We start from the raw sequence: 24365 nt of genomic DNA, 5'->3' as shown, positions 1-24365 counted from the left end.
CTTTGACTGGGCCACAGTATACACATACCATATGGTACAGCTAGAGCTCAAAGTTAAACTTTCTAACACTTGTATTTTTTTTCCTTTCTTTTTCAGAATGATTCTGTAATTCTATTCATCCCAATTGACTCCATTTGACCAAAACATTTCTTCCACACACTGTGGTTAGATCCACAGATGACCCCACGTCTCTTTCTTCTTAACACTTTCCTAGGGAGCATTACATGCAGTTCTGATGCTGGATTGATGTTTTTTGAAACATTTTGAACTTGGCATGTTGTTTGATGACCTGACTCTGCTCTAAACCTCTCCACAGCTTTCTCCCTGATTGGTCTGCTGTGTGTCTTGGGTTTCTTGATGTTGTTTGTTCACTAGTCTTCCCTAAAAAAACCTTCACAGACAGCTGTGTTTATACGGACTGCAACTGTTTGCACTTGATTTTGTGTTAAAAACCTTAAAAACCCAATGTCACTTTTATTCCAGGTTGTGTTTGGTTCCATCACATAATATACTAAAGAAATACACTTAGGGAGTTATCACACCTAGTAGTCCAGTAGACTCGGTGCGAGTCAGGTCAAAAAGTGCCAAATTTGTTAGATTTCGACATGGTGCGGTTTGCTTTCACACTGCGCTGTGTCAAACAACCCAAACTAACTGGAAACCTGTTCCCCTCCTCGCCTGTGGGGGCGCTGCACCAAGAACCACAGAAAGAAACAACATGGAAACCTCTGAAGAAGACATGACCGCAACTTCCTTCTTCACAAAATATAAACAAAAATGGAAAGGAGTCAGATTTTAGCAGTTGAAGGATTTCTCTTTTGTAAAAGACAAAGAGTCATTTTTGCCGCTAGCACTAGACTTTTGCGTTTGCTTTGGTTGTATTACCCAGAATGCCCTGTGATATAGTTCACTTCCTGCTTACTGAATAGTCTCCGGTCCGCTTAGATTTCATATACGTATTCAAACCATGCCAGAGTTCACTTCCACTGAACCAACCCTTGGTTTGAAGACTTCTTTGAGTTTAGTTCTGCATTCACACAACCCCAAATGAACCAGACTTTCTAGGTAAATGAACTAGAGTTTGAATAAAGCGGACTAAACAGGGATGGTGTGAATGCACACTAAAAGTTTGTAGTTCAAGGGGGTTGAAAAACTTCGCACTGCACATTACAACGTCTTCTGTACAGTGTGTACACTGAGATTGTTTTTGTTGGCATAAAGTTACAACTTGACTCTGTTGTCATGTCTATTGCTAATTCGAGGGATCATGTCAGTCGGGCTGTCCTCAGTCATCACACTATGACCTATTGCGAGAAACACTCTCCGGTGTGTGGCTGTGAAACAGGATAGGTGTGTAAGCTAAATAAAGTCTTTGCCGACAACAGTTCTGATAAACACAGCAGCCTTTGCTGGAATGCCAGGACTGACATTTGCATAAAGGTCTACTTGACAAAGTGCATCATGCAAAACAAGATGCAACATACAGACAGGAAGAACAGACAGAAATACCATCAGGTACAACACAAGCAGCAAAATGCAAGACTGGAAAACAGGTTGATTTCTATTTGTTTATAGGCACAGATCATATTTGACATGTTGCTTTGGAGAAGTGGAAAAGCATCTCAGCAAAAAAAAAAAAAAAAAAAAAAAAAAAATCCCTTGAGAGCACTGAGGGCTGTGTGGACAATCTGACAAATTATTCCTGACAAAATCACCTCTAAATTTACAACTGGTTCTTCCTGCAACCGGTAAACATATACTCATTCCGAGTTAATAATTACTATTTTGCAAGAAAATGGTTTTCATGGGTGTAGTATCAATCCAAACCACAGAATACCTGATAAAGGAATAGATATTACTTCTCGCTGTCAAGTAAAAGAACCTGAGATGAGGTACTCTCTCAGCTGGTATTATGTGGAGCAGCTGTGACAGAAATCCTGCTACAAAAAGGTTACATAGCAGAAGCATTGGTCAGCCTACATGACCTGCATTGCATGCTCGACATTGTTGCATGCTTGAACACTCTACACACTAAATGATATGTTTATACAAGAAGGTAGCTGCAGGTTTATTATAGCTGAAGAAACCTGGAGGAAAGTCAGGGAACATTTTGCCCTGAATCTGCATGACTTTCAAATTTAAAAACCAGGTATTATGTTCAGTCTGAACTGTAATATGAGCAATGAGATGATCCACAGCCCTCTATAACTCTTCAGACTTTGCAAGCAACAACCACAACGTCTTACCAACAGAACAGAAATCCACAAACTACAGAAACAACTCAACCACAAACCCCAAAGACACAAATATATAACTAATATATAGCTTTATGTGGGCAGCAAAGCAATTTCCATCACTCACCTTTAGGTCCCGGTGCACCACGCCCATTTGATGGCAGTGAAGCACCGCCTCCAGGATCTGCTGGATGCAATGACTGCATGCAAACACCAAGGGAAGGGGGGGCGCATGTTAGTCTTAGCAGCGCTGCAAACCCGTGCACAGGCCATGGGGTGCAGAAAAGAAAGGGTAGGTGGGTGGTGGGGGAGATTTTAGGGGAAGAACAAGAGTTGAAAAGACTCTTTTGTTGCCAGAGTGCCACATTTGTACCATTCGTTGGCTTTGGTGGACCCAAAACAAGCAAGATGATCAGAAAATGAAGCTAAATCTGTTGCTTCTGAGTTAGCATAGCATAAAACCAATATATAAAGGATTCATTTTAGAGTGGACTTTTTTGGGTTAATTGTTGTGGTAGAATGGTACAGCTGTGGATTTTCTGCAACAGAAGACTCCTTTATGTCAATCTAATATGCAAGAACCAGCTGACGGTGGCAATTACTTTCAGTTTGGTATATTTTTCAACAACCCTCATCCAAAAAATATTAGAAATTTCATCTGACTCTAGATGCCCTTCCACCATCCGTGTTTTACCCAGCAGGCCTCGGTGGAAATGGGACATGAGAATATGGCTGGCCACAGGGGGCCAAGAAAAACATTGATGAAGAAGGTAAACGAAGGGTTGAGTCGTTACATTTGAAAATTGTGTCTGTTTGAGAACAGGCTGATAAGACTGAAATAAATGATGCTGGCAAGTCATCAGAGACCAAAAACAGTGAGAAAGAAACTAGGAGGCAGTGGAAGTGTGAGACTAGATAATATATCTGCCGTGATAGAAGAGGTGGCTATGATTAATGGGAAGACGACACTGACAGGAAACAACAACGTATAAAAGTATGAATGTTATCAGATGATGGATGAGTAGAGCTGCAGTGACACACACTTATATAAAGTGCAAGGATTTATATCTGGACTGGTGTGTGTCTGTGTTTGATAAAAGCTCCATCATGCATGAGTGTCTCCTGTGCACTGAACTTTTTTTAAAGGATTTAGTTTGTGGGTTAAAGTATCTGATTTATTGTCTGTACATAAAAAAAAACTACATGTACATGTTATGTCTGTAAAAGGTTGAGGATTAGTTTTAGTTTGGTCCTTCAGAATCTGATAAAATAGCAAAACATGGCAAGTTGCAAGCTGAAGGGAACCATCTAGTAAAACTACAAATAAATTATAAAAATGTTACATTTTTAGGAAAAAAGCATTTCAACATAGTAGAAAACCTTTGCTTTCACTGGGTATAAAGTCACAATAAAATATAAAAGCACAACTACTTTCTCATTAAATTCTAGGATTTCACTATATCAGGAATTTATTAGGATTAGAAAAATTATAGTTGAAAATGATGATCATGAGCATTTGTGATAAATCACTTCTCTTCCTCTCATTTGTATCTCTGTGACCTTTAGAGTCAGGTGTTGGGATTTCCAACAGGCTGTGTTTACATCATTGACATGCAAACCATTAATTTATTGCACTTTGCATATTACCACATACAATTATTGGATTTCAAACGCTCCTTTGTGATATTACTATTGCCTATACCGATCACACTACGGCCAATATTACTGATTTATTGTGCAGCTTTAATTTTACTAATTTTGTGGCATCTTGGGTATACCTAGTTTTGCAAACAAGTTTCCGTTTTAACTTTTTAAATAAATTATCAAATGGTGCAATCTGTGGCTTCTGGTTTCGTTCTACTGAGGTTAGATTAGAAATCATTTGAAATGTTTTTTTTTAATTTAAAGGAAGAAGAGGTAGAGTATGCACATTACTTTCCTCATGAATGTCTGCAATAAAATTTGATTCCAGAACAATAAATTATCTTACTAAACTACCAACTTTGTTGTGTTTTGGTATATTGGAGGCTATTAATTAATTCTGTACTTTACTGAAAACTTTTGTTTCCTTATATGAAGACCTATCATGGGCAGAAAGTAAAAGTTTTTTTTTTTAATCTACTTAATTTCAAAATACTGTTAACTGGAAAATAAATGTGCAAAAGGTGAAGAATCCAATTATCTTTGAATTTAAAAACACAGCTACAAAATGAATATCAAATAAAACAAAGTGATGGTGAGATGGTGATGCTCTTAATTGGGATTTATTTCCATATTTAAAGGACCATCAATTCTTTTATCATATTTTTCGTCTATTTTTTCCCCTTCCAGCTTAGCCACACATCAAACTAAGATAATGAGGAAAGTGATGGAATTTATTTTAAATTTGTTAATACAACGTCTTCTTGGTTGTTAAAACTATACTAAATTTCCTTTGATTGCAATTACAGTTTATTCATTTGAAAGGGAAATGACTTAATGGTGGCAGAGACTGGAAGAAAAACAACCAATACAGAAGAAAATCATTTCTTTGCACAAAACATGTAAATCAAATATCTATTTGTTTACAAAACATCTAAACTGGGTCTAAAATCCTGTCATTAGGGTAAAATACCTTTTTTAGCAATTACCTGATCTGTGTAAGGCATGCTAATGTTTCTAAATCTAAAGTTAAAAATCGTCCTCTGATCTAAAAGAAATATTCAGTAAAATTACAAAGTAGACCCTTAATGTAACAAAACTTAAATGACATAGGAAGTCTATTTGGGGTGGGAGACACAATCTGAAACACAGAGAGACGGTGGAGGAAAAAGATGCATTGACCTGAGTGTAAAGTTCAGGGCTATAAATTAAGAGCACTGTCTCATCTCTAAAGGTCTCCCAATGAATAAATACTGGGCAGGTCACATATACCGAGTGTGTCTGGGTACTGGGTGATCACAAGAAGAAATGTGGCTGCACAAAGGCTCTGTCCTGCAAAATCAAAACTTGTTTGTATTTTGTATGTATTGTTTCCGTCGTGAAGACGCCATTGCAATAATAATCGGCTCTCGTTCTTCACTGAGGTTCAGGATAAAACAGATCAAACCAAAAAAAGTACAACAAAACAGGCATTTTGTTTTGGCTTCACATACTGACAAGTCTGAGTAATCCTTCTTAATGTCTTCTTAAAATGGAATAAAAATGCATGTTTTTCTACATCGTTGACAATCAGGTGAGCAAAGCTGTTTTTTTTTCTTTTTTCTTTTTTGCACTCAGAATGCCACTAATGGACATGTTTGAAACTTAATCCTGATTATTACTGTCACCATTTTTTGTCATATTTTCTGCTAATGATCACACCCATTAGTGAGTGAACCGTTTTTCTTCTTCTCCTAAAAGAGCTTTGTGGATCCATTAATGACTTTGAGCCGACATGCTCACGCACCAACATACACTAAGCAAGAACATTTTTTTTTAATCCACTGATTACCCCATCTAGAAATGTCTGCATTATACAAACACAGAGCACTTATACTTTATTTAAGTATGGCACTTAAATAAATTAACATTTACTGCTGCCTAGACACGACTTTGCAATATGCAGAATGAGATAATAATTAGGGCTACACAATAAATCAATACTATATCACAATAGAAACATAACCAACATCAATACGTAATACGTCTGACAGAATATTCAATAATTTCACTGAACTCCGATCCAGAACCGCACAGGTTCTCCCACACTCTTTGGTTACCAAGCAACAAATGGTTGAGTAACGTGTGGTTACCTAGCAACAACTTCTTGAGCAACTTGTGCAGCATAAGTTCAACGTTTCGCCTCATAACTCCTTAAAAATAAACAGTGGCATGGAGTGAAAACTGTGAATAAAACAGGCAAGGTCACACCCCCAGTTTGGTAATATTTCAGATATATAAACCAATCAGAAGTTATCGATATTGACCAACATGAAACACTTTTATCATGATATGATTTTCAGCCACATCGTCCAGCCCAAGATATAATTAGAGCTGCACAAATCCGATATTAGTATCTCTATTGGTTTATATATAAAAAAAAGTTATACATTGAGTATAAGCGCAGATCTATTTAGTTTAATTCTATGATTTATCATTTAATGTACATTATATTTAGGATTTCTAATGCATTTCTGAACCATTTGAAAGAAGATTTGCTGCAGTTTATTTTTACTGTTTGGCCAAGGTAGTCAAAGTATTATTTTTGTCAGTTTCAGTTTCTTATTATTTATTTTACATTGGCTGATCTAAAAATTAAAGTTAGGTTTTACATGTTTCATCAAGTTTGTGAACCTATTGGTGTATTTAAATGTGATCTATTGGTGCAGAGTTATCAAATAAATTTCAGAATTTATGTTTGTGTTTAGAAAAAGAAACATTTTAAGTCAAATGAGCTCTATTTTTCTGTATCGGATTGGTATCAACCGATACTAAACCCCAGATATTTGTGTCGGTGTCAGAAGTGAAAAAAGTGGATGGGTGCATCCCTAGATACGATGCATTATAAGGATTTGACCGTGTGTGAGCATGCGCCTTCATTTTATGAGTGTACTTCCCGTCAGCGCAACAGGAGCTTTGGCTTTGTGGTCGATTGTGGGATGGTTATGAGGAGAGCAACTGGGAGGGCAGATGAAACTGGAAAAAGTGGGTGAGGTGGGCCAGATTCTTCCAATTAGAAAAATAAAACAAATATATAAATCAAATTCATTAACATTAAGCAAAAAGAAAACATCCATCACAACAAGACACGAGGCGGACGTCAGACTAGAGACGAAGAGGATCGACACAAACAGGCGAAGAGGAGGAAGGAGGAAAAGAGGGGAGGAGGGAAAGGAAGCAAGCAAAGTTTGGGGAGGGGGAGGGTTGAAGGGCGGGATGCAGATGCTCCTCTACACATACTAACCTTCAGGTCCCTGTGCACTATGTCATGTTGGTGAATGTGATGGACACTTTCTAGAATCTGATGGATACAGTGACTGTGAAGACAAAACAGAGAGAGGAGGGACAGCGGGGGGAGGAGGACAGATGAGCCACAGGGATGCACAGAGAGGTATGGAAAAGGACGAGGATGCCAGATGAGCAGAGTGACAGACGGGGCCAAAAAGCCCACATTACAGGGGAGAAAAAGGGCAGGTCAGATTAGAGCAGTGACAGTGGATGTCAGAGGAAATCATGTGGCAGGCAGAGGAAAAGAAAAGTATGTGAAGCAGACAGAGAGGAATGAGAATGGTAGGCAAGTAGGTGTAGGTGGAGGAGACAAAAATGTTTCGTTTTGCTTTCTTTTTTTTTTTTAAACATGATGAGACAAGAGCAGCCACAGCAGAGCAACCCGCCAGACAGAAATCACAACAACGCTGCCACGGGAAAAGTACAGAACACAGATGACAGCTTGTGAGAGAAAAGATAATCACCTTTTTGCATAGAACAGAAAGAGATACTAAATAAAAGAAACGGAACGGACAGTGAATCATAGAGGACAGGCAGTTATTTTTCTATCTCTGAAAGGAAAAACAGCACTTTGTGTTTGTGCAATGCAAAGACAAACATGAAACTTCCTCACAACGATGAGCGTGCTCATTTTGAAATATTTCGTGTATGCAGCAGAATCATTGTGATGATAATGTACAGAATATGTGACTAATGGCAGGCGCAGGGAGAAAGCCTCCTGCAGGATCCACACCCACACCGACTGAGTGGGAGGACTGAGAGAGAGAAACAGAGAGATAGATGCATATGCATCGTTTGCGGAACCACACACAAAAACACACAAATACATCATGTGGCAACAATACATGCCTAAGACTTTCCTCTCACTGAGAAAATTATTAATATGCAGGTATGAAATTGTAGAAACTTTTACTTTAATTTGTGAATAAGCTGTATCTAAGGAGGTAAGAGTCTATTAGGTAATGAAATAGATGTTTGATGTTAAATCGTGTGTTTTTAATAAAAATCATTGTCTAGTTTACTTTAAAAAAAAAAAACTTCCAAGGCCTTAAAACACATTTTTTGCAGCAATCTAGAGCCAGAAGGGCATGTTTAGGTAAAAATCAGATCCAAGGCCACTGCTTTGATGAATGCCGTTCTCATCGATTCAAAAAGTGTGGCATGAATTCTTATTTTTTATTATTTTTTGACTAACCCCAAAATGATAGTTTTTTTGGTTGTTTTGTCACTGGAGCTTTTACAGTCAACACAAAATCGACTGGTGCTGAATATGTATTGGCTGAATATTGAAATGCAATAATTTTAATTTTATTTTAGGAAATCAGAAAACCTGGGAATGCTACAACACATTTTTTTAAGCTTTCTTTTCAAAATTTTCCTTACTTATCCAGATCTGGAAAACATTCCAACTTTTTAAGGACTTGAGTAAAGCATGGTAATTGTTAGTTTTTTTAAATTACGTCCGTCCAAGTTCAATGTAGTAAAAGAAACTGTTGGAAAATGAGGTTGAAGGATTGAAGGATTTTAATCTGAAGTTCACAACAGAACAAAGACATTTTTGCATGCCAGGACATATTTGATGCCCATGTCTGCTTTTTATTAAATCCCTCAAAGTATCTGGCTTCCATCTTCACCCAGCCTCATGGCACCTCATAATTGGACTGGGTCACATTTAGGAAGTTGTAACTCAATATTCACACATGTGCTTTGTAAAGCTACATGTTGGGCAGCAAACCTAAAAAAAAGAAATATTTAATCTCTAAGCAACAAGACCTTAAGACTTAATTTTAGCTGGCTATAAATTTAACCAAACAAAGTCAGTACAAACTCCAAAATGCTTAATTTATTGCCATTGATTATTTAGTGTCTATCAATAGCTTCAAAATTCAGGAGATAAGATTAATGATTAATTTTAGGTGGCGTTTAACTTTAAATAGGCAAAAATCAAAAGATAACTTCAGCCTGTTCAGATTTCTGGTCTGTCCGTTTGGTGGATTTTTTTCTTTGATTAAAACAAAAAGCGACTGGAAACCTTCCTGAAAAAAGCAATGCAAAGGTGTGAGGTGCAAGTTGACAGCATCCCACTGAGCATGGCATTTAGAAATGGAAGAACGCCTCCATGTCCTTCTTCTGTTTACCAGCCCTCTAATGTCTTGCTGTCGAATAACATTACGGTCTTCTATAGAACCTGCCTGTCGGTCGAGGCTGGTCGAAAGTGCATCCAGACCCACACTGGCTAAAAAAAGCAACATCAGTTCTCCGCAGGAAGGTAAACTGATAAATGTTTGACAAATAACATAAAGCCAAATGTGCAGGGTGTAAAAATACTTCACATTTGACAAAATTTAATATTCATTGCTTGTTTTACAGTTGGTGACATCATATTTTTATGATATTTTTAGATATTTTAGACATACATCATAAATCAATTGTACTAGGATATGATGCAAAGTTGGGAGCTTTTATAAGTAGTGAAATATTTCCATCCAATTGTGATGCAAATTTTTAATATGTTGCAAAAATGTCTGCAAATTAGGTGCGTTTCCATTTACTGGGTGGAAGCCAATCAATCAGGTCATGCTAAGCTTAATTTTGTCAGATGTTGACGCTATGCATGGCTGTGAAAAAACAAAACAAAAAAACGTGTCTCACTCAGAGACTGCGCTAGACTTTCTCGTTTTCTGTAATTCTGACCGAAAACAAAAATCATAATCTATTTTTCTCCCATCATTTCTAAAAATGATCATAATGACATATTCAAGTGCATTTCATTTTCATTCGGTTAAATTAATATTCAACAAGCTAAACAGAGAAACCACAATCACACACCAAGCAGACATTATGTATTATGAACATGAGCAAGGATTGTTCACCCACTTGTGTGTAATCAAACCTCTCAGAGTTTTGATATCGATTTCTAGGCTGAATCCACACTGCAGCTAAACTGGACACTGGAATTACAAGCGGCAGCTAAAGTTTTGAAATCAGGGAACATCTCTCAAACTTAAGTGATCAGAAATCTGCACGATTCTCTGAGAGAACGAGGATTGTGCTTATTCTGCATCAGATTTGCTCCAAAGCCATTGTGCAGCAACTACATGTTGAGGTTCTGCTTCCTGGACCTTTACGTCCAAAAAGTGTCTCTTACTTTGGAGCAGCTTGGGAGTGTTTGGTAATTGGGCATAATCATTTCAAAATTCCCTATTTTCCCACATATTCTGCTCAACTGTAAATGCTTCAGCACAGAACTGGGGAGCAGTCCAAGGAGAAATGCCATATCTGGGATAAAATTATTTTAAAAATAAACTAACACTGGTGTGTCTTAAATTTCCTTTCAGCCTGTATAACCCCTGGTTAGGAAAGATTGCTTGTTTCGTACTTTGGTGTAATTTACTCACAAATTTACTCATTGTGGCCTTGATCTGATCAAGCATTCCTAAAAAGGAACTCTGATAGATTCTGACTGGGGGCGACAAGGTGTGATTCTGCACAGTTTGGGGTCTGAGTGAGAGTGAGACTAATTATCATGGCTAATTAAAGTCCCACTTCTTGCTAGTCTCCAAGGGAGCCAGGGTGGCGGTGTATGCGTGAGTGTGTGTCTGATACTGGCCTGAATGAGTGACATTCAGATGAAGGAGGAAAAGATATTCAGGAAGGAAAATGATCAGCAACCCGTTTAGATGTTGGTTTGGGTTTGGATTGCTTAAAACTAGGGCTGGGTCATGAATCCATTTTATCGGTTAATCAAATTGTTGGTTTTGGAAGATTTAATTTGGTCTTTTTTTCACAAATGCACTCCTTGGGTTTCCATAGTTCAGAATGATGTCAGTATGCCCAAGGCCGCCATCTTGTTTGACGAGCATTTATCTATTTGGACTTCGAATTAAGGTCAACTATTTGACAGAATATTAGGGCCAGGCTAAGATTCTTTTTAAAAATGGAAATAAACTCATCATGTTGCAAGAATAAAGTCGAATAACAATAAACTCAAAGTAGAATCTTACCAGAATAAAGTCATAATATTTGGGGAATGAAGTAACAAATTTATGAGAACTCCAACACAACAAATAAAACAAATTAATTCGTCAAGCTTTTTTCCTTATTAAAACAACTTTCTTCTAATATTATTTCTACATTATTTTAGTTAAACATAAAGTTCCTAACACTTTGTTGTAAAACTCATTGACGGGATGATTGAAATAAAAGCAATTTTCTGATCATATTTTCTGCAGTTTGTAATTTATTTTTTTAGAAAAGAAAGCAAAAAAAATCTATCAAAATTGGAAAACAGATGTGACATATTCCTACTCCTAAAAACCACAATAATTTCTTCGACAGGTGGGCCAGGTATGCTAACATTCAAACATAAGCTACGATGAACAGCTGCGCGTGGGAGTTGGATCTGCCTTGACTCATAAATGCAGCATATTTTGCATGAATCTTGACAAGACATTTGTTATTTGTTTTTGAGTGCATCATTAATGCTCTATTATGTTTCCACCTGAGAGTATATTTGCTTCTTCTTATGTCGATCCCCGATGCAAATTCTGTGGGCAACACTACGAGGAAATGTAAATCCTGATTTATTTATAGGACCTGCACTCAAGTCTCGCCAGTCTTTGACAAGTGATGGCCTCCACATTTTAGTCGACGTCGAAGGGCCACATCAGATTAAATGTTTCAATGCCATACATTTATTTAAGGTTTTCAGAAGCTGTAGAAGATTTTAAATAATCTTGACATTTGACATTTCAGGCTTAATTGTGTTGTATTATTTTCTCCGATATAAAATGGGTTTCCTTTCAATAAAGGGAACAGATTCCTGAACACTGCTGGATATGACCTTTCTGCAGTGAGTGATTTATGGGCTTCTCAGCCACCTGTTGGCGCTCCTGGAAACACACCAGCAGTTCCTGTCCAATAAAACTATAGTCAGCTGCTGAACAATAAAATAATTATTTACTCTTGAAGCTACAATAATGAGATTAAATCGATCCTGGGCGCTAATCAGCGACTCAGTCAGGAAACAAAACGGGTCAAATCTGCCCTGATTTCATTGTTGATGCTTGTTGTGCTAACAGCTAAAAGTCAAGCAGTGCTGGCTTTTCTTTAGTTCTGTTTAAACTCCTATGGATATCAGGCTGTAAATTAAAGAAAATAGAAACTTACATTATACAAACCTGTTCTAGAAGATATTACAATCAGTGTTGTTCAGAAATTTTCTCCTCTGGTGGCTTGCAGCTTTTGTTTCTTTGCTTCAATATGGCTGATTCAAATGATCTTAAAGAATCCTAAGACTGAAGTAGCTCCTTCTGATGTTATTTTAGGAAAAAAAATGTTTTTAATTTACCTCGGTAAGATAAACTTTAAGGACTTAAGAGAGCTTCTAATGTGACAAAATGTTTGGAGTAGTGAGGATGATTTTTAGTGAGCCTAGAGTGTTGGAAGCAGTGAAAAGGGTGGAAAAACTGACAGAAATGAGATATATTCTCTGTAAAATGTTTGTTGTTTCACTAGATTAAAAACAAGGTTATACAAGCAGGCAGTCACTTAATAGCTGACAACTGAGGGTCCACATTAATGATGATTAATATCAAATAGAAGAAGTAATAAAGTAACCAGCATGGCGAAAAGACATTAGTAATGATTAATATCAAATAGACGGGCTAGTAAAGTGACCAGCATGGCAAAAAGCTGTGACAAATCACAATCATGAGGAGGATGTAAATAAGACGTGATTAAACATGTTGATGCTGAGCGGCAATTAATTCAGTTTTAGTTTCATCATCATGACACTTTTCTTAATCGAGTCTAGATTCTACGATTGTCCTTCTGTGTGTATCAACCAAAGACTTTCTCACTGTATTTCAGAAAGACCCAAGAAGTAAAAGCTACCAGGACATTTTCTATTTAAGACAGTGCAATTTGTGGGATGGAATAAGGTTTTTTTCTTCTTTTTAGCAACATTTGGTCCACAATCCTTACCAGTTGGTGGCGCTAATGCTCCATTAAGTTATTTGCCAACTGCCATTAAACAAGATGTAGAAGAGGAAGAAGAACCAATCACATACTGCAAAAAAATGAATCTTACCAAGTATTTTTGTTCTAGTTTTTAGTGCAAATATTTTTGTACACTTGGATTAAGACAAAACTAACTTTCAAGTAAGTCTGCAGCAAAATATAAGAGTTTGTGCTAAGCCAATAATTCCTTAATAGGAATGAAAAAATATGAGGTCCACTGGCAGATAATTTAACTTAAAACATCCCTGAGACTTGTTTTAAACATGCCAAACCAGTAGGGGGCAGTGCAGCGCAGAGCTAAAACCTGTCAGCCAATCAAGTTGCTTCAAAACAACCACAACTTCCTGTTAGGAATTACACATTCCAGGAGATCCATTTGTATGTTGAACGACTTGTAAATAGAGTATTAGGATATAAAGTTAATTAAATACAAGACAATACCGATTGGGAATTGAGTCAAAGCAAGTATGTGGATATATTAGTGCATTATCTGTCACAGACTATGATGCACATCTCAATCTCAATTGTCCAATGCACACACGCAAACACAAATACTGAGTTTTCTTAAATGTCCATTTTGCTTGGAGTTTTTTTAAATAAATACATTTTTTGTGAGGATGAAAGGCCATAATGCATAAAAAGCTATTTATATTTTACAGATATCTTGCTATGTGTGGACTATTGGCCTTAAACTGCATGTGCAACAGACACTCACAAGTCTGCAAAGAAACACCTGTTATAAAAAGCACCAGTAATTTAGGGCTGTTAACAGATAAAGTCTCTTTAGAGCAGGTCAAAACAAGAAATCCTGATCTTTAGATGAGGAATATCAACAGTTCTTACAGAGAATAATTACAAGCTACAACTGAAGCAGCTTGAAAGTGAAGACTGGAGCTGAAATCGACCATTTACTGTCACATACTGTAGTGATTTTAGCTTAAAAAGACAGGCAAATCTGCTGGGCTTTTAATGTTGGTGAATGGACTGACACCCACACTCACAACTGTCAGTTTCAAGTATCTCTCTCACTCTTCTCTCAGCCTATTGTCTGTCCACCCCCCCACTATGCCGTTTCCTCTTCCGTCGATTGTTAAAGTGAACTGTGTGTGGCGATGAGTCAGCAGGGGGCGGTGGGCGTTAGATATAAAACAGCACAGTCGGTGGTAAAAGGGTGAAAAAGAACAAAACCAAAGAAAGAAAGAAACTGAAACTGTCACCATAGTTCAAACTTTAGATTTGCTGACATTGTTTTTATCTTTTCCACTGTCTGAGGAGAAGCAAAGCAGAAGAACGATGAACAGCACAATTTGCATCCTGAGCAAACTGCACCTGCAAGTCTCACCAAGTCTTTAAAAGAAAGCCTTGAGGTTTGACCAATGATTATAGTTTAAAAAGCATCAGCAGAAAGCTAATTAAGACACACAGTTATGGTGGTTCCAGTTATTTTTAGTTAATAAACGGTGAAAATGCTGATGTTCACAGCTTTCAAAGCATCTAATTACTGTTTTAGCAAGAACCTTGGGATGACCTCTGCATGGAAATCACAAATATGTCATTTTTAATAGCCTACAAATTAGAATGCTGCAATTTGCAATATAACAGAGTCCATATTTATCTCCAACAGACTAACTTAGTGTTGAATCTGTAAAAACAGATGTTTTTTTATGCTGAAAAGTGTGATTGGTCAAACCTAAGTTGGGTCTTAAAGGTGCGTGATGTGTCTGTGAGAGGTGAGGGCAAGTAGTGCAATGAAGAAAGCAAAGGAAAAGGGAAGAGTGATGAAAAGAAAAGAGCAAAGAGAAAAGATAACTGACAGCAAAATTACAGCGACTGGCAAAAGTATTCGTCCCCAGTGAACATTTTTCCTCTTTTTGTTGCATTAAAACTACAAACTTTAATGTATTTTGTTAGGATTTTATGTAGTGCATGACTAGAAAATGGAGGAAATTGTGCAAGGTTTTCAAAATATTTTATAAACAGTTTTGGGAGGCTTTGAACAACATTAATTAGAATTTATTTAGAGGTAAGAAATTTATCACAATAATGATAAACGATGCGATAAATTCCCATCCCTATCATGCGATGACCTGGTCAGATGAGGAAAAAACTAAAAGATTTTTGAATAAGTGCTAAACTTTGCAGAAAACTAGCACTGAACATCATGCAGACTTCAGCAGGGACAAATGTGATGATTTGAAATGATGAGAATAAAACTCTTTCTAGATCAGCAAAGCTTGTAGAGACGTAACCTCTTGCAGCAAATTGTGCTTCTAGAAAGTATCAACATAGGAGAGCTGAGTACGAGTAGACGCCACACTGATTATATTTGTTAAACCTTTTGAAAACCGAGTATTCGTTTCCCTACACTTCAAATCATGCACTACTTTGTTCCAATAAAACACACTGAAGTTTTGGGTTGAAATTTGCCAGAATGTGGTCGTGGGGTGCAGATACTTTTGCAAGGAACTGCAGTAGTTAGAGTAAGAAAGAGAGAAAAGAAAACAGCTTTTTGAACAGACAAAAAAAAGCAAGAAAAACTAACAAGAATTGCAAGAAAAGAAAGATGGAAAAATAACACGTCTACATGATTCATGAAGCTGAAAACAAGGGGTGAGACAAGATGACAAGGAGCAGAAATTAAAGGAAAAGGAGAGGAAATTGAGAGGAATAAAGAAGTACATAGAAAACCACAGACAAGACGACAACAGACTGGGAACGTTTTGAAGATGAGGACGCAGAGAGACGAAGGCCGCGGTTCTACCTGGCGTCCGCCTCGCTGTAGTACTCTCTGGCTACGATGTCCTCAAACAGTTCACCTCCGGTCACCCTGCAACAACAAAAACACATTTATTCAACGTTAAGACGCTCCATTGTCGTTGGGTTTACAACATTCCAGGAAAGAACAACAGAAATAAGAAACACAAAGAAATCCAAAAACAAGGATTTCATCACCACTTTTTGGTTTATTTGTGGCTCACCCCGTTTCCCCCTAAAATCTCCCCTCCGCCCCTCTTCCCACACCGTTGCCATGGAAACTAGAGGGAATTGCTGAGAGATGGATGCGGAGGGTGTGGGAGGCGGTGGTGACAGGGATGGGGTAAATATAGGAGAGAGTTATGCAATGCTATATATGCACAGAGGGTGCAGGAACCGAGGGAGAGGAGGAAGAAGATGATGAAGCATGTGTGTAAAAGAGAGGAAGGATGACTTACAAGTCAAACAGGAGGTAGTGGAAACCCTCCTCTGATATACTGTCGTGAAGACGAACTGTAAGAGAATTAAGGAATAAACGTTTAGTACAGTCATTGTACATTTATTTTGCTGTAACGATTAATTCAATGCTTTTTCTAACTGCCTCTGAAAAAGCATCACTGCTGCATTTTAAGTGAGAGATTAAAGGAGCGTAAAAAAGCAGCAGGGAGAGCATGTGAGGGAACGAAACCACAGGGAGTCAGAATAATAGAGCCTTATGTCATGTATTTACATTACAGCAAGAGGTTCTGCAATTAAAATTATACATTTAAGCAACAGGAGAATGTACTGCACTGCTATATTTCATTTAAAATATAAAATCCAGCATCAACATTGCTCCATTTTGAGTAAACTGTGTGAATACTTTGAGGGGAATAAAAATTATCAATATAAATTAGGGATGAAACAATGAATTAGATTTCAAATGACTGATTTAGTAATTGATTAACTGTTAACTGGAGTATAAAAACTCAAAAAGGCAATTTGCTGAAAAACAACAGTCAGAGCAGTAATTGCGCCCAATCTGCACAAAAAACCTTTATCTGTCAATGTTTTACCCAAAACTCCCCAAGTGGCATCTTTTTCATTCACCCAGTTCCAATTCACCAAAGGAATGCTATGTTAAAGCATTTTTTAATTTAAAAAGAAAGTTAATTATTTACTTCAAATATCTAATATATTTATAATATTGTATAGAAAGATAGATTTAATTAGCTTAATGAAAAATCTGCAGAGTGTACACATTTTTATCCAATTAATTGTAACAGTAACTGACAGATTAATCAATTACTAAAATATTTGTTGGTTGCAACCTAACTATGAATTAGATATAAATTGAGAAAAATCGATAAAGTTGCTCAAAAGTATTTCATAATTCACTGTGTTGGTGTTAGAAGGACTAAAACCGAACGAGTTCCTCACCAATGTTGGGGTGTTTCAAAAGGCGACAGATCCGAGCCTCTCGCTCCAACTTCTGGTGATCTGCAAAACAGCACAGAAACAATTATTAAGAAATGAAACACAAAGAGCAAAATCTACTGCAGACGGATGTCTGCGTCAGGGTTAGATGTGTGTGAAATTTTACTTTATCTGATACAAAAAGCAAATGCTGAAGTAGCAACTAGTCAGGTGAAGCATAGTGAGAAAATGCAGCATATTGTAAAAAAAACATAAAAAAGGTACATTTTGCTTAATTTGTTCAATCACAATAAGCTTCATAGATGAATTTTTATTTGAATTATTTAGATTTTTTTCTTATCTTAAACTAGTAAACTATATAAAGTCTGATGTTTGCCACATAAATGTCAGAAGTCATAGATCAACATCTGGATATTTTCTCTTCTGGAATTTGTGTCACAAATATCTGATTTTATAACGTCAAATAATATTTTAGTTTGAATATCTGTAAATTTATGCCTTTAATCATGGAAAATATTTTTTTCTTGCAAATTTATGACTTTTTGACATTAGAGAATATCCACACTTTGTCTCATAAATAGGTGAAATTAAATTTAATAACAAAAATTTACTCCTCCATAGCTACATTGTTTCATTTTTTCATGTAGCTGCAATGGTCTGAATACTGTATTATGCAATGCAATTCAAATTATTAAAAAATAAGAATAAAGACATCGACACTGTCCTTTTTGAAGATGCAAATTTTCAGTTTTTGAGTTTCCACCAGTAAAATGAAGTTTTACTGAAACATAAACTGAGTTTTGAAGACTCTGCAATCATCAATTAAAAGGTTTTACTTATTGACGTAAACTGGACATAGGTGTGGCTGAGATAATGATACTTGCTGATAAAGAAGTGATTTGATCCTGAGCTTAAGGCTGAAATAAGGAGCTCTGCATACGAAGATGAAGATCAGATCAATATAATACTGTAATCAGCCACAGTGCAGCACAAAGCAGCACCACAACCTTGATTTGGCTTTTTTCTGATACCCGAAAATCCTTTGGAGTTTAGAGCAAAAACAGATCTAACACACACATTGGAGCACCTGGGCTGGCTTTGCTTCTTTGTGATGAAATCAGATGCTATTTCTGGTTTAAGTATTTTATCATTTCAGAACGCGACGATCGGACCAAACATGCCCACAGACAGAAAAACCCAAGAAGAAGTGGATCCCTGTAAACACCAACACTCAAACAACTGATGAAAATAAATACATGCTGTTGTTGGAAACAGTATAGTACAATCTGTGACAGGAATAGCTTAGAAAAACGCGAGCAGACACATTTCCATGGGTACAGAGGAGTGACAGTGACGTGTAAGCCCAGTGATTACAGTCTTAGAAGACGAGCTAAGCCAGTTGGAGAAAGGAGTGGGGGAGTGTTGAAGAGGGACAGAGGAGGTGGGAGGAGGAAGAACAATTAAGCCTGCGTGTGCCATCTTTCTGTTGAAAGATTAAAACAATGCTAATCGCTGCATCTGCTGCTTGTTTTCTTCCTCTGACTCTTCGGTTGAGGAACCAGTGAAACAAACAAAGCATGATTTTCTATTCATCTCTCTGTAAATCAAGCTGCTTTTTTCTAGTCTCCAGGTGAGGTTATTGTTTGCTTTGTCTAAATGTCCATTCTGCCTAAACTCGTGTTTCTGCTGAACCGTCCTTGATATGTTACGATGCCAAATGGTGGAAAAAACATCAAACGGGCCAGGATCGGGTTTCAGTCTGTTGGTGGCATCTGCTGATAATACGAGAACAGAAATGGCCTAGAGTCTCCGTTCATCGAGGTTTAGTCCATCTGTCGACATACCTGAGCTTTTGTTATTTATTATCCATAGCAGGGGTGTTCAAAGAGCAACCGAAGAGGAGCCCACGACCTCAATTCAAGAATAAATTCAGGCAAAAATTTACATCTAAATCTACTTACAAAAATATTTTCCAACTTTCTGCTTTTCTTCTGCTTTCATGGTAAATAGTCTGATAGTCTGGTAGACTCTGTTCGATTGGGGACCAAAATTGCAACATTTGTTACATTTGCAATTTGCTTTCACTCTGCACTGTCAAACAAAACAAAACATTTGAAAAACTTGTCCCGCTCCTCGCCTGTGGTGGCGCTGCACCAAGAACCACAGACAGAAACAACACGAAAACCTTAGAAGACACTGTAGAAAACAACTTTTGCTGAAATGTAAAAAAAATAAGTGGCATCAGATTGTAGAGCTTGTTCCTTTGTTGTTTTAGTGCAGCTAAAAGTTTGAAAAATAAGGCAAACAAATATATTATATTTCTGTTTCACTGTATAAGAAGTTTGAATCAAAATCAGAGCTTTCATTTTGCCATTGCTCTGACTGTAAGGAGTGTACAGTCAACTGTGGAAAAGTAGCGCAGCCCTGGTACTACACTCTGCTTCAAATATTCATTTAACCCCTCTCTTTAAAGCTGTCGGTCAGCCAAACGCTGTCGCTCTCTGAAGCAGTGGGGTAAATAAGAAATGAGCAGAAAGATAACGGAGAAAGGAAGGATGGTGAGGACCGGTCCTGGAGGGGGATGAGAGAGGAAGTGGTGAGAAGGAACAAGCAGGAGGAGATATGTGGCAAACAGGAACACAAGCGCAGAGTGAGATAACCCAAGGACAGCATGCAGCAGAGTCTGCAGGAGACGACGTGCTGGAGAAGAAGAGAGGAAGCGATGAGGAGAGGAATACATTTGGGTTAATCATCGCTGGCGTCTCAGGAGAAGAGGAAACATCCACAAAGAGAAGCTCATATAACCACTGATCAAGAATATTTTGACTTACAAGATCAGCATGGCTCACTGCAGCTGGGAAATATGGAGTTTAAATCTCACTTTTTTTCTCATTTCCTAAAAATACTAAAGGAATGTAGACACTGGAAAACTGTTTTTTAGCAAAAGTATTCACACCAATTAACATTTTTCACATCGACAGTCACAATAAATTTTGCTGGACAATAAAATGTTCCAGTAACACAAGTTGACCAATAAACTTTAATTTTGTAAGAAACACTCCACACTGAAACTGAAAGACAGTTTAAATATGCAAAATGAAACATAAGAATCAAAACAATAAATAAAACTAGAACCAAAACCATGAATAAAGTGGATCAGGAAATATGTGTAAACAAAGCTTCACCGGGTTCAAATTCAATAAAGAAATGATACATTATTGCATTTTACGGAATAAAATGTTTATTTCCTTATTTAGAAAAAGTAACAGAGTTATTTGTTGATGTCTATTTTTACATAATTCTTAATTTTGCATAAAATAAGCTTAAGAGGTTAAATGAAAAATCTACAAAATGTGCCATTTTTCCGATCACTCGATAAATCATCAGAATAATCGATTACCGTATTTTCCGCACTATAAGACGCACCTAAAAACCTTCAATTTCCTCAAAAGCCGACAGTGCGCCTTATAATCCGGTGCGCCTTATATATGGACCAATATTGAGCCACAACAGGTCCAGCAACGGACCTTACCACAGGGGCCGCGTTTCATTGGCTAATGCCCATTTTAGGTCACAGTGCAGCTACCACGTGCATGACCGTCTCACAAACACAAGCTACAGTAGTAAACATATGCTAATGTACATTGTGGACCATCAAAACCATGAATGCCGACTTACCCAGCCTTGCAAGAACAATAGGCATCAGTGATCTTGTCCACAGCTATATTTATGCTGAGGGTGTGAGGATCTGCTGTTTTCCTCATCTATCGGTAGCTTTTAGCTGTGACGCGCACAATGTTGGAGGCATCCAGTGGCTCAAACACCTTGATGTCGCCCAAAAAAGATGACATGAACTTGTTGGTTCCCCTGTCCATTGTCGTGGCTGATATGTTGTGAAAATCCGGCAGAAATGCTACGCTAATTAACTCAGATCGAAATGAAAGACGTCATGTTTACACAGACATGCAATAGGCTGCTTACGTAAGCAGCCGCCAACTTCTTTTTCCCCGTAGAAGAAGTAGTGCGCGGTGCATGCTGGGATAGTTGTCAGAACACTGGTTTGTTAATAAAGTTTGATAATACATTTAAAGGGGGGGGGGGGGGGGGGCAGGGGAAGAGAGACAGAGACTGCAGCGGCAGCGTGTCGTTGGTCTGTGTTACCCAGAAAGCAGTTGGGCATAATATCGCAACACCAACACCGTGAGTGAAACAACGGCTGGGCCAGCCTACTATATAAAGTACTCGGGGACCATTTCTTTATTAATGTGGATGTGTAATAATAGAGTATGAAGCGTCTATTCTATGCGCCTTATAATGCGGTGCGCCTAATGTATGAAAAAAGTCCTAAAATAGGCCATTCATTGAAGGTGCGCCTTATAATCCGGTGCGCCTTATAGTGCGGAAAATACGGTACTAAGATGATCGTTATCTACTGTCCTAATTTCAACTTGCAACAAATTATTCTATGCAACTTATACAAGTTAGCATCAAATAAAGTTAAGAGGGGAACTTTAAAAACAGTGACATTTGCGGTGAGCCATCATCTTTTAGGAATCATTTCCGTCAGAAAAGAAAAATCAGTATGAAGGGTTAAAATGTTTGGTGTAATCAAACTAATCTGCTGAACTTGTGGCTGTATTATAAATAAAACAGGCTCTACTGGCATTGGTAATTATAAGTAGAGTGATCTGACTTTATAATAGCCTTACATGTAATAGGCCTTCACTTAAATACCTCCACACGACTTATCTGACATTGACACAAAAGAACCGGGACAGAAATCAGGTCAGCTCTCTGCTGCTGCTGCAGGTGAGTCTCAGACAAAATAAACACCTCACATGTGCACATATATACATTTATATATAGACGTATACGCACACGCACATCCACTCTACCATGATATGCTACAAGGCCATACAGGAACCTCTGGCATCCGTCGTCCACAGATCGCTGCCAATAAACAAGTGCTATGATTGGCTGGAAGCCTTGCCCAGCAGACCTGCCCTATATTTCCTGTTGACATGAGCTGGATTGACATTAGCCGCTTGCCGTCTGCAATACGGGACAGAAGCAGGGCTGAAGTCAAGCGGGGTGTTTGGGTTAACACACAAATAACATTTAGTCATCCATTCCCAGATGCCTGATATCGGGATTTTTAAGGGGGTGAGTCACTGTGACTGCAGTAAATAAACAGAGTTCACTGTCAGAATGACCATGAATGTGTGTGCCAGAGTGAAAGAGAGGCAGAGTCAGATGAGAGTCCCGTGCTAAAAGGCATGTAGGCGTACAGGCGCATGGCCCTCAGCTGCCAAGTGCCTGGGGTGCCTTCTCTGCCATGACCCCCCGGCCTCCCTGCAGCTCCCATCTCCATCTGCCCGTCCCAAGCAAACGCTCCTCCTAAGCGGCCTCGGCTGGCGCTTTAAACCCTCTGACCCTACCTGCTTTCTGAGAAATACATCAGCAGCGAAAATCTCACTTGTGAAGCAGAGCAGCAAGTCATGGAGATCGCCATAAAACCTGGCTGCTGCTGCAGCCCATGTCAGATGGGTCATGGAGCTATTATTAGCGCAGGAGTAGAAGTCGTATGCAGCGGCTCAAGCATTGCTCTGCTGTTTCAGAGAACATGGCTCATCCATTAGTAAAGAGCGCAGTGCAGGCCGCGCACGCCGCTCAGTCGGCTCGGATCATCAAATCTTAAAGCAGGAAGATTATGCCGTACCTCAGAAATCTGCAAGCAGCTGCAGCCTTTCATAAAACAGCTGAGGAGGAAACATAGACCTCCAGTTAGTGGAGATGAACCGGTCAGAGATTTACGGTCGATTTTTGTTTTCTTTGGAAAGGTCCGATTTCTCTATAAACTATAATTCTGAGTTTCTATATTCAAGCCTTTCTGACATATACAGCTCTGGAAAAAAATAAGACACCACTGCACTGACCCCATTGAAACCTTCAAACCAAATATTGAGTTCTGGTCACTTCCTGAGTTGAAACATTTGGTGTTTCTAAATTAATAAGAACGTGTTTTCTTTGCATTATTTCAGGTCTGAAAGCACTGCATCTTTGTTGTTATTTTCACCATTTCTCATTGTCTATAGTTCATAGAATAAAACAACAATGTTCATTTTACTCAAACATATACATATAAGAAGTAAAATCAGAGAAAATGATCATTTTAAGTGGTCTCCAAATTTTTTTCCAAAGCTGTATATATAGTCATCAGTCATTTATTGCTGGAGAAAAGCTGATGTCACACTGTGTGTGTTAGTGGGGATGAACTGATTTGATATGGCTTGTATCTAGGGCTGAAACAATTAATCGGATTAATTGTGATGAATGAATTATTCTAATAATTGTTAACAAATTTAGTCATTGTTAACTGGAATTTATAGACTCAAAAAAATGAAACAACATATTCAGAGCAGCAATTAAGTCAAAACTGAAGAAAAAAATATAACTTTAGCATTTAAGATAAAAAAAAGAAAACATCTGTCTGTAAATTTTTTTACCCAAAACTGAAATAGCAGTTTCAGCTTCATGTGCTTCAAATTCAGTAAAAGAAATTTCATATCAAGTACCTTTTGCTAACCAATTATTAATCAGTTTATTCAAAAAAATAATAATACAAAAATCAACAAATCAACCATCTGCACCCCTTGGAACAATTCTGAAAATCTCTCTCCTAAGAGCTTAAAACAAAACAAAAAAAAACATCTTTGAGTTCCATTAATATTCATAAATTATCTTAAGTTTCTTCTGTTTTCTGGGGCTTTAATACATAAACTCTGCTTCAGAAACTGCATTAATTTGCTTTAAACATTAACATTACTAAGCTTATTAGCGTTAGCATGCTAAAGGTGAGAAACGTATTACTTTATGGTGTAAGTAGTCTGATCTTTTGAATTTTTAACAATTATCCCTGACAGCCTCCCCTCTGTGGTGCATTACCACTGTTATCAGAGAGTACTTTCATAA

The 24365-nt window shown here is 37.7% G+C and overlaps 1 protein-coding gene across 1 annotated transcript in view; it reads right to left on the bottom strand.

Moving 5' to 3' along the window:
• The window catches only part of camk2b1 (calcium/calmodulin-dependent protein kinase (CaM kinase) II beta 1), an 81078-nt gene that overhangs the window by 46973 nt on the left and 9740 nt on the right, over positions 1–24365 (bottom strand). Inside the window, exons 3-6 of the mRNA XM_015012781.2 lie at positions 17397–17456; positions 16436–16490; positions 15985–16050; positions 2362–2434 (exon numbers count right to left, since the gene is read on the bottom strand). Of these exons, the coding sequence (XP_014868267.2) occupies positions 2362–2434; positions 15985–16050; positions 16436–16490; positions 17397–17456 (254 nt within the window). The remainder of the gene's footprint in view (positions 1–2361; positions 2435–15984; positions 16051–16435; positions 16491–17396; positions 17457–24365) is intronic.

This window comes from Poecilia mexicana, unplaced genomic scaffold (assembly GCF_051168715.1).
Source record: "Poecilia mexicana isolate PSO_F unplaced genomic scaffold, ASM5116871v1 scaffold_9, whole genome shotgun sequence".
Classification (NCBI taxonomy): Eukaryota; Metazoa; Chordata; class Actinopteri; order Cyprinodontiformes; family Poeciliidae; genus Poecilia; species Poecilia mexicana.
This window is presented reverse-complemented; position numbering and strand designations above follow the sequence as displayed.